Source organism: Ictalurus punctatus, chromosome 21, assembly GCF_001660625.3.
Source record: "Ictalurus punctatus breed USDA103 chromosome 21, Coco_2.0, whole genome shotgun sequence".
In the NCBI taxonomy this organism is placed as follows: domain Eukaryota; kingdom Metazoa; phylum Chordata; class Actinopteri; order Siluriformes; family Ictaluridae; genus Ictalurus; species Ictalurus punctatus.
The window spans coordinates 1353814-1368240 of record NC_030436.2 but is presented as its reverse complement, the minus strand read 5'-3'; the positions used below and the strand labels follow the sequence as shown (position 1 = coordinate 1368240).

The following is a 14427-nucleotide window of genomic DNA, read 5'->3' as shown; positions in this document are numbered from 1 at the left end:
AGACTCATCCTTGAACCAGGAGGTAACTAGTCCATTTCAGTGAAAGTGAAAAATAAACCAGTTAAGTGGACTGAACAAAGACTAAATGTCACCTCCTAAAGCCTCTTCCAGAGAATGTCTGAAGTGTTGGAGTTGTTCTTCAGACAGAAGTCCTGTTCCTCTCAGTAGCGTGGTAATAAAGCTCACAGCTGTGGACACCTCGGCTTTCATCGCAAAATATTCTCATAAGCTGTAAAATATCATACAATACACTCAGCTTTCTGTTTAGGTTCAATGTTTATTAAATTGGCTCATCTAGAAATTTTCATTCACCTGGTCCGAGTAGTAGGTTGGCACGTTTCCTTTGATCACAACACAAAGATAAAATGACTCTTAAACCCAACTCGCCTACTCCACACTCTTCAAAACTAATTCACATGGACTTCCTGACTCTTTTCTGATCACAATCTGACACAATCTCCACACTCATCAAAACTAGTTCACTTTGTGCCTGTTCGGCCCTCGGAGTTGTAGTGGGTGGTAAACATTCTCGAACATTCCAATCTCACTTTACGCTGGCGACTACGACATACGTAGGATTGAGGACCGGTCTTCAAGGACACGCGCTCCACTAGGTCCTATGGGCTACGCAATTCAGAAATGCGATCTGATTGGTTGTTCACTTCTGGTGAAAAGGACCAATGAGAGTGAGCAGGAGAATTCTTTAAAAAAAAAAAAGCAAGCGTATCCTGGTTACGCTCGGTCATTAAAAGGGAAGAACCAATCAGAATGCTCGGCTGAATTAGGGTGTGTGTGTGTGTTATAAAATAATGCATTAAATATTAATCACAATACTTTTTCATAATTTCTCAACTAATTAGAAATAAACTATTTTTTACTGTACTGCATATTAATTAAATCTAGAGAAAATACATTATTATCCGCTTTATGTACATCTTTGAGTCAAAATAACACTGCTGTTTAGTAACATGAATTTTCATATAATTAATGCAAATTCGGTTACACTCTGAATAAATGAATAACTGACTGACGATTTCAAACCAGTGAACAAACAAAACACACAACTGGGGAACCTGAGGTTTAACACACCACCGTCAATGGTTTTAATGGTTATAATGGGAATTGTACTGGTTTTAATGGAATCTGTACTGGTCCCTGTGAATCTCTACTGGTAATTTGATGCCTTCTATTGGTGGAATGTTATGTCTGGTGGATACCATTCAGTACCTACATCCTTAATACAGCCTACTACGGAATAGAAACCATTTGGTAATGGTTTTAATAGTTAACTATTGTTTTCTTATTGTTTGTTTGTTTGTTTAGAATACTTTCTTGGATAACTTAGTTATCAAAATGGAGCATAGAAAGGTGAAAAGCAAACATGTTTGTCACAACACTTCCAAAGTAAGTCAGTCAGAGCAATTTTGTGCTCCACATGGTTGGACATAACAGACCGTACACAATGCTAATGCTAATGCTAGTTTATAAAACGGGGGGGGGGGGGGGGGGGGGGGTTCCCTCAAATCTGATTGGCTGAGCCTTTGTGAACAATCCCCTAACTAAACTCTTTAAGAGCGCACCAGGATATAAATCAATAAACCAATTACACTACAGTCATTGTTCTGTTCATAGCATGTCTCATTATTTGACTGTTAACAGAGTACTATTACTTACTTAGTAAGAAGTGTTCATGGCGAATATTATTAAAAAATAAACGTCACACATATAGCAACACGTCACTCGGGCGCGTGCGTTACGGTGATTTTATGACGGGTAAGGGTGTTATTTAGCACGAGCGTGACGCAAAGCAGAAGCTGAGGGATAATAAATATTTGTGGCTGAACGGGGTCCAGTCCCGTATTATGATTACGCCAAAAACTGATAAAATCCTGCCTAAAGCTCCCGTCACCAAATCGGGTTTTTAATTTCCCCCCTTACCAAATACTGCCCTCTAGCGACAACATATGTCCCTATGGTCCGCGAAGCAATATCATGTCGTCATCTTTGTGCGACGAATATAGGTTAAAGGTTTCACTGGTTACAACTACAACCTGCGTTTTGGAGGTAACTGAAGATAAAACGTTAGGTACAAAACAATGAACCTGAACAGAATCCTTGCTTTGTTAAAAACAGCTAAGCTTGGAAGGACATTACTGTCAACCCGAGCCGGTAAAGAGCTGAGCTTTCAGCATCCTCACCGCTGCATCCAGTCGAGCTCAAGGAGTTTAGCCTACGCCAAAGATCTGTTCCTAGGGAAAGTGAACAAGGTGGGTGAGAAAGTACATATCGGGATTAATGTAGCACGTGTATGGGGTTATTATTAATTCACTGAGCTTTAATGTTTAGCTCCTTTTCAGCCACTGAGACTTTGTTGGTGTTATTAAATGCTTGCTGTGATTGGCTGTTATTATAGTTAGGAGGTCAGGGACTCACTGAAGCTGAAACAGCTGTGTGTCTGTCTGTGATTGTTAACTTCTACTTCAGTGTGTGACACATGAGAAGGGGACACCTCTCTCTCTTAATGAAAAACATAAAGTCCATCTCTGCAGAATTATTAATTTATTACATTTTTATATCAGTTATTAAACATATGATTGCAATGGTGAAGACACCAACATGCATGTAATGCCAGTCCCATTCACAAGACTTTCTTGTGATGAGATTACTTCTATTGTGTCGAAATCATGAAAAAACAAGAAAGGGGAAAAAATAATACTTCATGGCCTCTTAGGGTTTCCGTATTTTCTGACAAATTCCTTCACTCTCAGCACAAATGATCACCATCTTCATTTCTGAGTCACAGCAGTTTCCAGATGTTTCTGCTGCTGTTCTTTTCACTGACTTTTTGCATTAGTAATCTTTTGCTTTTGCTAATATTTCAAATCGGTAACCTTAAGAGGAGTCGTTTTGTTTTCCCCGCACATTTTCACTCATCAGCTGTCCAAATTTCCAGAGAATTGTTTCAGGTTTTGTCCAAGTAGGTAGCTGTGACATGATTTTAACTCTGGCTAAAAAAAGTTACAAGCAACTTCACAGGTAATTTTCTAAGTAACAAGATACACTAACAGGTTTTGGTATGATACCAGCTGTACTGATCCTTTTGAAAAGTGTGAATACCACTTTATCTGAGGTATGAATGTTTAGTCAATCCATTCCTTTCTTTAGAATGAAGTCTTTCCTTATCCAGAAATCAGTAATGAAGAATTAGAAGAGCTCAAACAGTTTGTCGCGCCAGTGGAGAAGTTTTTCAGCGAGGAAGGTGAGTGATGAACAGTGCTGAATAAAAGGCTGTTCCTGTGAACCAAACAAGTGAAGCCATGCTTAATACCAAACATCTCTCCTAAGTTGATTCTAAGAAGATTGATGAGGAGGCGAAAATCCCACCTGAAACCTTAGATGGACTGAAAGCACTGGGGCTCTTTGGAATCCAGGTGCCTGAGGAGTATGGTGAGAACCCAAACCAGACAGCTACAGAATTCATGAAAAACTTATTTGAGGTTTTATGACACTGAATGGTATTGAGGGTTTAGACTGCTGGTGCCTGAATGTTGTGTCTCTTTACAGGCGGCCTCGGTCTCTCCAATACCATGTATGCCCGGTTGGGAGAGATCACATCCCTTGATGGAGCCATTGCTGTCACACTTGCAGCACATCAGGCTATTGGCTTAAAGGTGAGTGAGTGGGTGGGTGGGTGGGTGAGTGAGTAGGTGGGTGGGTGAGTGAGTGGGTGGGTGGGTGAGTGAGTAGGTGGGTGGGTGAGTGAGTGGGTGAGTTTGTGGGTGGGTGAGTGAGTGGGTGGATGAGTGGGTGGGTAGGTGAGTGGGTGAGTGGATGAGTGGGTGGGTGGGTGAGTGAGTGAGAAGGTGAGTGGGTGAGTAGGTCAGGGGATGAGTAGGTGGGTGGGTAGGTGAGTGGATGAGTGAGTGGGTGGGTAGGTGAGTGGGTGGGTAGGTGAGTAGGTGAGTGGATGAGTGAGTGGGTGGGTAGGTGAGTGGGTGGGTAGGTGAGTGAGTGGGTGGGTAGGTGAGTGGATGAGTGGGTGAGTGAGTAGGTGAGTGGGTGGGTGGGTAGGTGAGTGGATGATTGGGTGAGTGAGTAAGTGAGTGGATGGGTGAGTGGGTGGGTAGGTGAGTGAGTGGGTGGGTAGGTGAGTGAGTGGGTGGGTAGGTGAGTGAGAGGGTGGGTAGGTGAGTGAGTGAGTGGGTGGGTGGGTGGGTAGGTGAGTGAGTGGGTGGGTAGGTGAGTGGATGAGTGAGTGGGTGGGTGAGTGGATGAGTGAGTGGGTGGGTAGGTGAGTGAGTGGATGGGTAGGTGAGTGAGTGGGTGGGTGGGTAGGTGAGTGAGTGGATGAGTGGGTGGGTGGGTGAGTGAGTGGATGAGTGAGTGGGTGGGTGAGTGGGTGGGTGAGTGGGTGGGTGAGTGGGTGGGTGAGTGAGTGGGTGGGTAGGTGGGGGGGTAGGTGAGTGGGTGGGTGAGTGGGTGGGTAGGTGGGTGGGTAGGTGAGTGGATGAGTGAGTGGGTGGGTTGAGTGAGTGGGGGGTAGGTGGGTGGGTGGGTAGGTGAGTGAGTGGGGGGGTAGGTGAGTGAGTGGGGGGGTAGGTGAGTGAGTGGGGGGGTAGGTGAGTGGGTGGGTGAGTGGGTGGGTAAGTGGGTGGGTGGGTGGGTAGGTGAGTGAGTGGGGGAGTAGGTGAGTGGATGAGTGAGTGGGTGGGTGGGTGGGGGGGTGAGTGAGTGGGTGGGTGGGTGGGGGGGTGAGTGAGTGGGGGGGTAGGTGAGTGAGTGGGTGGGTAGGTGAGTGAGTGGGGGGGTAGGTGAGTGGATGAGTGAGTAGGTGAGTGTGTGGGTGGGTAGGTGAGTGAGTGAGTGGGTGGGTGAGTGGATGAGTGGGTGGGTGAGTGGATGAGTGGGTGGGTGAGTGAGTGAGTGAGTGGGTGGGTGAGTGAGTGAGTGTACTACAAAATACCAATTTAATGTGTCATTTGATAGAGTGCCTCAACTTTTATTAATAGACCCTGATTCAAAGATGATCAAATGTTGGCTTGGCCAAATATGTGAAAAAGGCCAACAATTGCCATGGGGTGTACTTATTTTTCCCAGATACATATGCACACGCACACACGCGTCATTTTGGTATGAAGCTGCCACACCTTGTCTGCTGGATCAGAGTTGAATACACAATAAGGCCACAAATTTATCAGTGTTTTAGCTTCATGGTCATAATTTATTATTAATTCACTGAGCACTGGAACAACTGTAAATAAATAAATAAACAACCAAATAAATAAATAAATGTATAACCTCAACCCCAGCAGCAGCTTGTTATCATGGATTATGGTGGGACAGGACAACATTAATCATAACATGGCATCAAACCGAATTAAGTCAAGAGGCTGTCATAGTGATTAGTCTAGCTCGTTTTCAGCATTTATTTATTTATTTATTTATTTATTTATTTATTTATTTTGCATACATTTGTTTAACTGTGCTAGATACTACAGATGTGTTTCCAGGTTTCCAGCAAAATTTCCCAGCACAACTAAATATCAAAACCAGAAAAAGATAGGAAAGTAGCCTAAAAAAATTGGTCCATTGGGAAAGGGTGACACCCCCCACCCCACCCAGCTTTTTGCATGTGGTGCCTGTGGTGCACATGTATTTCCGATTTCTGCCGAGTAAATCCCTGGAACTTTGGCGTATATCCGTCAAATAGCAAAAAAAAAAATGTAACTGCTTGTCACTCAAAAGATGTAATTAGTATTTCAGCGGAATTTAACATGGATAACGTTATGAAGATTGTTTGTTGTATATAATGGGGTTCTGCCCCTATGCATGAGCCGCCACTTCATAGTATGCTTCAAGGTGTTTGTTTTTTTTTCTTCTTTTAAAAGGGCCTTAGAAGGCTGGTGCACGATAAGAAATGAGAATATGGAGAATATCTGGGGTCACCTGGGTTTTGGTAAATTGAAACCACTGAAGCAGCATAATAAACTCTGAAAGGATTTAATACACAGTGAAAACTCACGCACACTGTTGTTTCAGGGAATCCTGATGGCTGGAACCGAGGAGCAAAAAGCCAAATACTTGCCCCGACTGGCTTCAGGAGAGCATATCGCAGCGTTCTGTCTGACTGAGCCCGGCAGGTCTGATGCCATTTCCACTAGATTGAACATTCAAACCAATTCATGCTGTTTGAGCCCAGAATGTAATGAATGTCGTCTTTGTTTTAGCGGAAGTGATGCTGCCTCCATTCAGACTCGTGCTACGCTGACAGAAGATGGGAAACATTTCCTGCTTAACGGCTCAAAGGTGGGTATTAACCGTAATAAGTGGGCGTGCATACTACTAAGAAAAAATGGTTCCTTCAGCTTTTTTCGGGCTAATCAGTGGTGTCTGATACGGTTTTTTTATTTAAATCTACCTTTGAGTTCATTTGTAAACTGTGAGTTTTGAGTACATTTTCTACGGTCATATTGACTAATATAAATGTGGACGTAAATGAACATCAATCCATTTGAAACTGAATTGGGGAATTCATCAGGTCATCTGAAACTGCTCAAATTTACAGTTCTGAAAGTCCTACAAAATCATTATAGAACAATAATTGGTGAAAAGGCTATACGCATTCATTACATGTCAAACCGATTATGAATAAGCTTGTTGTTTTTGTTTTTTAATAACACAATTTGTGACAGTCTTCAGTACAGTTAGGCATATCTCCAGTGCAGCATGGTGCCAAATCTGTAGCCATGAAAATCAGGTGTATGCAGCAAAGACAAAGAAACTACTAAAACATGTTGGTTAGTCTTACCCATCATGGTCTGATTTGTAAAACAGACATCAGCCTCCAAATAGGGCTAGAATGTGTGAACATGTATCAGAGTAGCAGAGCTCTACTGTCATCAGCCACCATATCTGGAGAAATGATAGTTTTTTGCATTTGTAGTAAAGCATGGCATATTTGATACATTAATTTGAGTCCAAGTACCAACTTCATACAGTGCTGTGAAAAAAGTATTTGCTGATTCCTTTTTTTCTTCTGTTTTTTGTACATCTAATACTAAATAGTTTTAGATCGTCAAACGAAATACCACATAAAACCAAGGCAACCAGATTACTCTGCACGATACAGTTATTTATTTATTTTTTAAAGCCAAAAAAAAAAGTTAACCAACACCCATCACCAATGTGAAAAACTAATTCCCATTTAAACTTAAAATCTGGTTGTGCCACCTTTAGCAGTAATAACTGCAACCAAACGCTTCCGATAACTGGAGATCAGTCTTTCACTTACTTCTAGGACTAGGACTTACTCCTACGCTTTGGATCATTGTCTTGCTGCAGAATCCAGTCGCGCTCGAGTTTCAAATTACGGACTGAACACCGAACATTCTCCTTTAGGATTTTCTGGTTTTCTGGAATTCATGTTTCCCTCAATTATTGCAAGTTGCCCAGACCCTGAAGCAGTAAAGCATCCCCACACCATCACACTTCCTCCACCATGCTTGACTGTAGTTATGATGTTCCTTTTGTGGAATTCTGTGTTCGGTTATGCCAGATGTAACGGGACCCCTGTCTTCCAAACAGTTCCACATTTGACTCATCAATCCACAGAACATTCTCCCAAAAGGTTTGAGGATCATCAAGGTGTGTTTTGGTGAAATTCAGACGAGTCTTAATGTTCTTCTGGGTCAGCAGTGGTTTTCACTTCGCCTCTCTTCCATGGAGCCGTTTTCCCCCCAGAGTGTTTCTGATAGTGGAGTCATGAACAGTGACCTTTACTGATGCAAGAGAGGCCTGTAGATCCTTTGATGTTGTCCTTGGCTCTTTTGTGACTTCTTGGATGAGTCGTCGCTGTGCTCTTGGAGGAATGTTGGAAGGTCGGCCACTTCTGGGAAGGTTCACTACTGTGCAGAGTTTTTCCATTTGGAGATAACGGCTCTCGCTGTGGTTCTTTGGAGTCCCAGAGACTTTGAAATATCTTTGTAACCCATTCCAGACTGATGTATTTCAATCACCTTCTTCCTCATCATCTCTGGAATTCCTTTCAACTGTGTGTTACCGGATAGGACCTTTTAACCAACTTCATGATTCAACTTTTTTGCTTCAGTAAATAACATTATCATTTAAAAACTGTATTTTGTGTTTACTCAGGTTGCCTTTGTTTTATCTTAGATTTTGTTTTCATTTCTGAAACAATTTAATACGAGAGAGACAGAAAAACTGAAGAAATAATTTTTCTCAGCACTGTAATTTGTGCATTTGCTATATAAACAATGCTCTTTCACCAGTGCTTTTCTTATGGTATATGGGCAATATGCATTTGAATTATAGGCACGAAATAATTTTTAACACATCATAAGTAAATAAATGTTTGAGTTCTTCTAAAAACGAACTATAGACATGAGTTATAGATATGAACATTTGAAAGATCTGATGGTTTTGTTTTGTTTTTTAAACTGTGGAGATATTGAGGGCCAAAGCATAGAGGACAAATACCATTTTCAGCAGGCCATAAATTGGCAAATATACAGCTGTGGACCTTCAATTTTAGAAGTTAAATACAACAATCATTGAAAATTTCAGTTTGGTGGAAATGGCTCATGGAACTTTTGTACCTTTTCCTGTAGCATTCGTTTTTACAGGGCCGCCACACCTCTTTTTATGCCTCTATAGCTCAGAAACTAATGCAGATACAAGCCTGACATTTTGCACACTATTTATGACATTATGGTCATATGATATGGTCAATGAGGAACATTTTTTTTTTTCAAACAATTTTCCACTTACCCCAAATATAGTCAGTCAGCCAAGATATATTTTGCTTCATTAGATTTGACTGAATTTACAAAGCCAGTGTAGCTAAAAAGTGATGGTCTATCTCACTCAAAAATTCATGCCAAAATCTTGCTTTTGCTTGCTAAGCTACATAAATGTAATTTTTAAATGAGAAGTCTTTAGCATGTCATCCACGGAGAACTTCCAGATTTTCTCTACAGTTCTACCTTCATATTTTAGGAAGCTGGAATTTTTTTGGTATATTAATGATATGTTGTGAGTGAAATGTCACCTGCAAGTCTGCGTCACATGACTGCAGATTTTTATGGAAAATGTTTTAGCTGCGATAGACTCCCTTATTAGCCGATTTATTTTCATAGCTTCATGCAGAACTTAAAAAAAAGATAAACACGCCCTGGCTGATAAACTGCCTCGTAGTCTAAAATGAAAGTTGTGCACATTTCATTTTTGGCTGTATCCCTTTAAGATCTGGATTTCCAATGGTGGGATGGCAGAAATCATGACAGTGTTTGCAAGAACAGAGGTGTTAGACAAGGATGGGCAAAAGAAAGACAAGATAACAGCCTTCATTGTGGAGAAAGCATTTGGTGGGGTGACCAGTGGCAAGCCGGAGGACAAGCTGGGAATCAGAGGCTCTAACAGTTAGTTCACATCCTTTACAACGTATGATTTAAGTTGTCTTTAAGTTCATACATGGTGGAAATTTGTCATACTGAAGATTGTCGTAAATATTTTTCATTGTAAAAGAGAGGTCTTGGTTTTAAAGTGTGGATGAGATCATTCAAGAGATGTTTGCATTTCCATATCCATCACTGGTACTTAATGATTTTCCTTTTGTTTGTTTGTTTGTTTGTTTGTTTGTTTGTTTGTTTTAGCATGTGAGGTGACCTTTGAAAATACGAAAGTGCCCATAGAGAACGTGATTGGTGAAGTTGGTGGTGGATTTAAGGTGATTACACAGCACCATACTGAGCAGCACGTTGCAGTGTTTAAAACGTGTCACGTTGAGCGTATCACCGTGTTGGGTTTCACATGTTACCGTATCATATGTTTGTGTCTCCGCAGATTGCTATGAACATTCTGAATAGTGGGAGGTTCAGCATGGGAAGTGCATGTGCAGGAATGATCAAGAAGCTGATTGGTATAAGGATGTCTATGGAAAACAAAGTAGTTGTTGTTTTTTTTTCTCATTAAACAGACTGGATCGTGCAAAATAAACCTCGCTTTGTCTTACAGAGATGACGGCCGAATATGCAGGCACACGGAAACAGTTCACTAAGAAACTTGCTGATTTTGGGATGATTCAGGTGTGTTGGGAATCATCACTGTAGGCTAACGGCCATTAGTTGGTTGTTATTAAACAAATAGTATTTTTGGTTGTTTATTTTGTGTGTGTGTGTGTTTTCTACAGGAGAAGTTTGCCATCATGGCCCAGAATGTGTTCGTGATGGAGAGCATGGCATATCTGACTGCTGGGTTGATGGACCGACCTGGAGTCCCTGACTGCTCTGTAGAAGCGGCCATGGTGAAGGTAAAGTTGTTTGGCCATATTTTAATCACTCAATGTTTGCCTTCCTGGTTCCTTCCTATCTGTGGGTTGTTATTTTTAGCCATCATCAGTCAGCTGATTAGAAGTGAAGGTAAAGTGTTCAGATTGCTCCAATTGGCTGAGGACAATTAGTAAAGTCCATGACCGCAAAATTAGCCATGGTCTCGTGTGGAAAGGCTGGCTTGGTCTGTGTCCCTATCAATTCAGAACAATAACAGCCAGATGTCTGCAAAAAGTATTCAGGTTTGGACCGTGCTCTCCTAAAGACACTTAGCTGTCCTATGACTAAAGGAATACTGCAGCATCTATGATTGCCACAGAGAAGACAATCGCTTTCTCTAAACTGACAAAGAGGCAAAAAAAAGAAAAGAATCAATAAAGGTTAATTTATGTTTATTTTAAAATATAAAATTTAAGTATATGTAACTTTGAATGAGGGGAGTGGAGTCAGAAACAAATAAGGCTTAGCTGCGCTGTCACTGAGGATGAATTCGACAGGTTTAGAGCTTAATTTACAAAAATGAATAAACCTTTTACTGACCGCCCTTATACTGTACTTCCATTATAAGTTTTGAGTAAACAGGTTTTCAGTTCTTTTCATTGTATAGGAAAATGCGTCAATCACAATGCATCAGTCACAGTCTTCCTCCTCTAACGTTATCGCTGATGCGAACGGTAGATATATTATAGTTGCTGGTACTCTAATGCAAAGACAGGTGTTGTTGGTAAATGTATACGCTCCAAACTTTGATGACGTGGAATTTGCTAATAGACTGTCGAGCAACCTCCCTTTCTTAAATACTCACCTGTTGATTTTCCGGGGAGATTTAAACTGTGTTTTTGACCCAAACTTAGATCGGTCTAATCCCCGTACTCTGAATCAATCTGCTATGTCTAAAACATTTTCCGATTTTATGTGTCAGAACGGTCTCGTTGATCCCTGGAGATCCCGTAACCCCGCTCTTAAAAAGTTTTCTTTCTTCTCCCAGGTGCATCATTCCTATTCGAGGGTTGATTATTTTTTTATAGACAGCACTCTTGATTCTTGTGTAGTTTCTTCTGACTATCTGGGTATTGGAAAATGCATCAATATGATTATTGGCTGTAGCAATAATATGTACACTATAGATACAGTACTTTAGGACAGGGGTTCCCAAACTTTTCCAGGGCCCCAAATGGCATTAACATTTGACCGAGGCCCCCCTTTTGCAAGAGGTCTTTAAAACACATTAAATATACAGACTTCTGAATATATCCCCCTTTTTTATTTATTTATTTTTTTTAATAATTACATATTTACATTACATTAGGAATTGATTGTGTGTGTGTGTTTGTCTGAGAGTGAGAATTTATTTTTCACACCAAATTGTTGAGGCCCCCCGGGCGCCCCCTGGTGGCCCCCACTTTGAAAACCACTGGTTTAGGAGATAAAGTTGAAAGTAGTGCTGGAGTATTCCTTTAAGGTGTAACTAGCTACAAGTCGCATCCTACACAGACACCTGGATAGTGAGTAGGAAATGGTGACTTGAACATTATGAACGTTTAAATAAAATCGAGTCACTTTTCTGGCGTCATATGAAATGCATTACTGAAAACAAAAAACAAATTTTTGAAAAATAACAAGGGAGTGCTGTTTAGAATGGTTGCTTGGAGGCAGCCCTGTGTGATGGAAAGAAATGAATCAAAGCATCATTGTATTGATTTAAACATTTGCTATGAAATTGATGAGTACTTATAAAGTATAAAAATGCTGAATGGTAAAGTATTTGTGAACCGTGTGATCTGATTTAATATTTAAAAATGATTACATTGTTTCAGATTGTTGAAATAATGTGATGACTTCACTGCATCTGTTCCATTGTTGTAATGTTGCTTCTAGGCAACAAACACACTTAAGCGATTCCTGATAACATGCAAACAATTTATTAGATTTTTTTTTTCATGTTTACAAACAAGTTTTTCACTAACAAATGTAAGTCATATTTTTGATGGGTTAGAAAATCAAGAGAGAGAGAGTTTTTCTGACTGCAGATGTGTGATGCACTATGCCGCAAACCTCCAGAAAATGGCCTCTAGGAAGTATTGTGACCAAGTAAAAGCTTTTTATGAGCTGATTCCAAGCCAGCCATTCATTATTAACCCCTTCATTCTCAATTAATATGTATAATGTCCTTACAAAGTGAAGAAAATTGGTTTGTTACCCTGAAGCAACAGCATGCAATAGAAATACTGGGGAATTTGTGGTGTGGTATTTTAACATGTGTGTGTGTGTGTGTCTTTCTGCAGGTGTTCAGCTCTGAGGGTGGTTGGGTGTGTGTGAGTGAGGCATTGCAAGTTTTGGGCGGGATTGGATATACCAAGAACTACCCTTTTGAGCGCTACCTCAGGGACTGTCGAATCCTGCAGATCTTCGAGGTATTTTTGGACAAAGATTTCAGCTGTGTTCTACACATTGGTCCACTTCCATATCTCCCACGTATTACACATACTGAGATTTATCGAACATTCATTAATTTGCAGTAATTTATCTGGGTTGTGAAGTGGATTTTTTTTTTTCTCTCGCTTGTTAGTTAATGACTCTGGACTACGATTCACCAGTTATTACTTACCAAGAACAAAATTCTTGTTTTTCTGTAATCATCTTTACGATCTATATGAAAATGTCGCAAACTATGGCTGTCTCTAAATCCTTATCCATATACCGCACATTATTTCCTGCCCAAATGTCCTGAATAACTCGGGGGTGTGTTACATTTAAAGAAGAGAAATAGATTATGATTTCTGTCTCTTGTAGTTTTTCAAAAATGACTTGAAAGTGATGAAGTGGGAATTGTAATCGTTTTCTCCATATCTTGACCACTAGAGGGCACATGAAGCTTAATATGAACATATTGCCTCCTCATTTCCATGTGGGTTTTTTTTTTTCTTTTCCGTCTGATTGTAGGGAACCAATGAGATCTTAAGGATGTACATTGCTCTCACAGGAATGCAGTATGCAGGCAAAATCCTAACAGGAAAAATCAAGTATGTATAAACTGTAAATGTGTCTGCTTGACTTGTCACAGTTAAAGAATGCTGGAAGGTAAACTGCTTGTCTGTGACTGTCTTTTCTAGGGAGATGAAAAAAGGGAATGTTGGTGTGGTATTTGAGATTTTGGGGAAGAAGCTGAAGGACTCTCTGGGGAGGACCGTCGACTTTGGCCTGACTGGCAAGGACGGCATGGTGCACCCCAGTTTAACGGTATCTAAAGCTTTATTTGGAGCTTTACTCATGCGTTCAAATCATAAATCCTTGGTTATTAACATATATATGAGAGAGAGAGAATATAATCAGTGACTGGGTGGTGTGATGTGGCCCAACGTGCCACCCCAAAGCTGATTATTTTTCTTTTAACAGAATGGCCAGGTATATTTCTCTTATATCCCTTCAATTTGCCAATGATTACAACATTTAATTCATTTGAGAATGACCTGTATCATCATTTAAACAGTTTATAGTTGCATTAATGTTGTGGAATATCCAAGAGATTATATAGTTCCTGTCAGCACTTGTTATATAAGCTACAGTATAAACTGTAGTCCTTCCCTCACCAGTCTGTCTTTTCTCTCTCTCTCTCCCCCGAAGTTAATCACAGCGTTAAAAATCAGAGCTTTTCATGTTACTGAGAAACTGTAAAGTCGTCTGCGGAGAACTTCTGGACCATTACAAAACACTCACCCTGGAGACTCCTTCTATAAATGTTAAACTAACTTCTCCTTACAGAACGATCAACGATTGGGCAATTTTCTTAGTTAAACGACACCACGTTTTTAAGAGCCTTGGGTTACGTGGGGCGTCCACCATACAGATCCCTGCGAATGAGCTGTTACTATAGAAACAATAACATATTAGAATTGAGCACATTATAGGGGTGTAACAATACACTCCGGTCATGATTCAGTTCGATTCACGATACTGGCTTCATCATTCGATTCTATTTGATTCTCCGAATATCTTGAACAAAACTTTTTAATAAAGAAAAATTGTGACTGAATAGAGTCCTTTTTTAAATTTCTGAATCATAAACAAATTAAAACAGTGT

The 14427-nt window shown here is 40.5% G+C and overlaps 1 protein-coding gene across 1 annotated transcript in view; it reads left to right on the top strand.

Annotated features, from left to right (window-relative positions):
• The first annotated feature begins 1998 nt into the window (after positions 1-1998).
• acad9 (acyl-CoA dehydrogenase family, member 9) overlaps positions 1999-14427 on the top strand; it is a 15932-nt gene continuing 3503 nt past the window's right edge. The window contains exons 1-14 of the mRNA XM_017450491.3: positions 1999-2267; positions 3166-3259; positions 3346-3447; positions 3565-3671; positions 6040-6140; positions 6228-6306; positions 9263-9437; positions 9672-9745; positions 9862-9937; positions 10033-10103; positions 10208-10327; positions 12632-12760; positions 13290-13369; positions 13460-13586. Coding sequence (XP_017305980.1) covers positions 2097-2267; positions 3166-3259; positions 3346-3447; positions 3565-3671; positions 6040-6140; positions 6228-6306; positions 9263-9437; positions 9672-9745; positions 9862-9937; positions 10033-10103; positions 10208-10327; positions 12632-12760; positions 13290-13369; positions 13460-13586 — 1506 coding nt within the window. The 5' untranslated portion in view covers positions 1999-2096. The remainder of the gene's footprint in view (positions 2268-3165; positions 3260-3345; positions 3448-3564; positions 3672-6039; positions 6141-6227; positions 6307-9262; positions 9438-9671; positions 9746-9861; positions 9938-10032; positions 10104-10207; positions 10328-12631; positions 12761-13289; positions 13370-13459; positions 13587-14427) is intronic.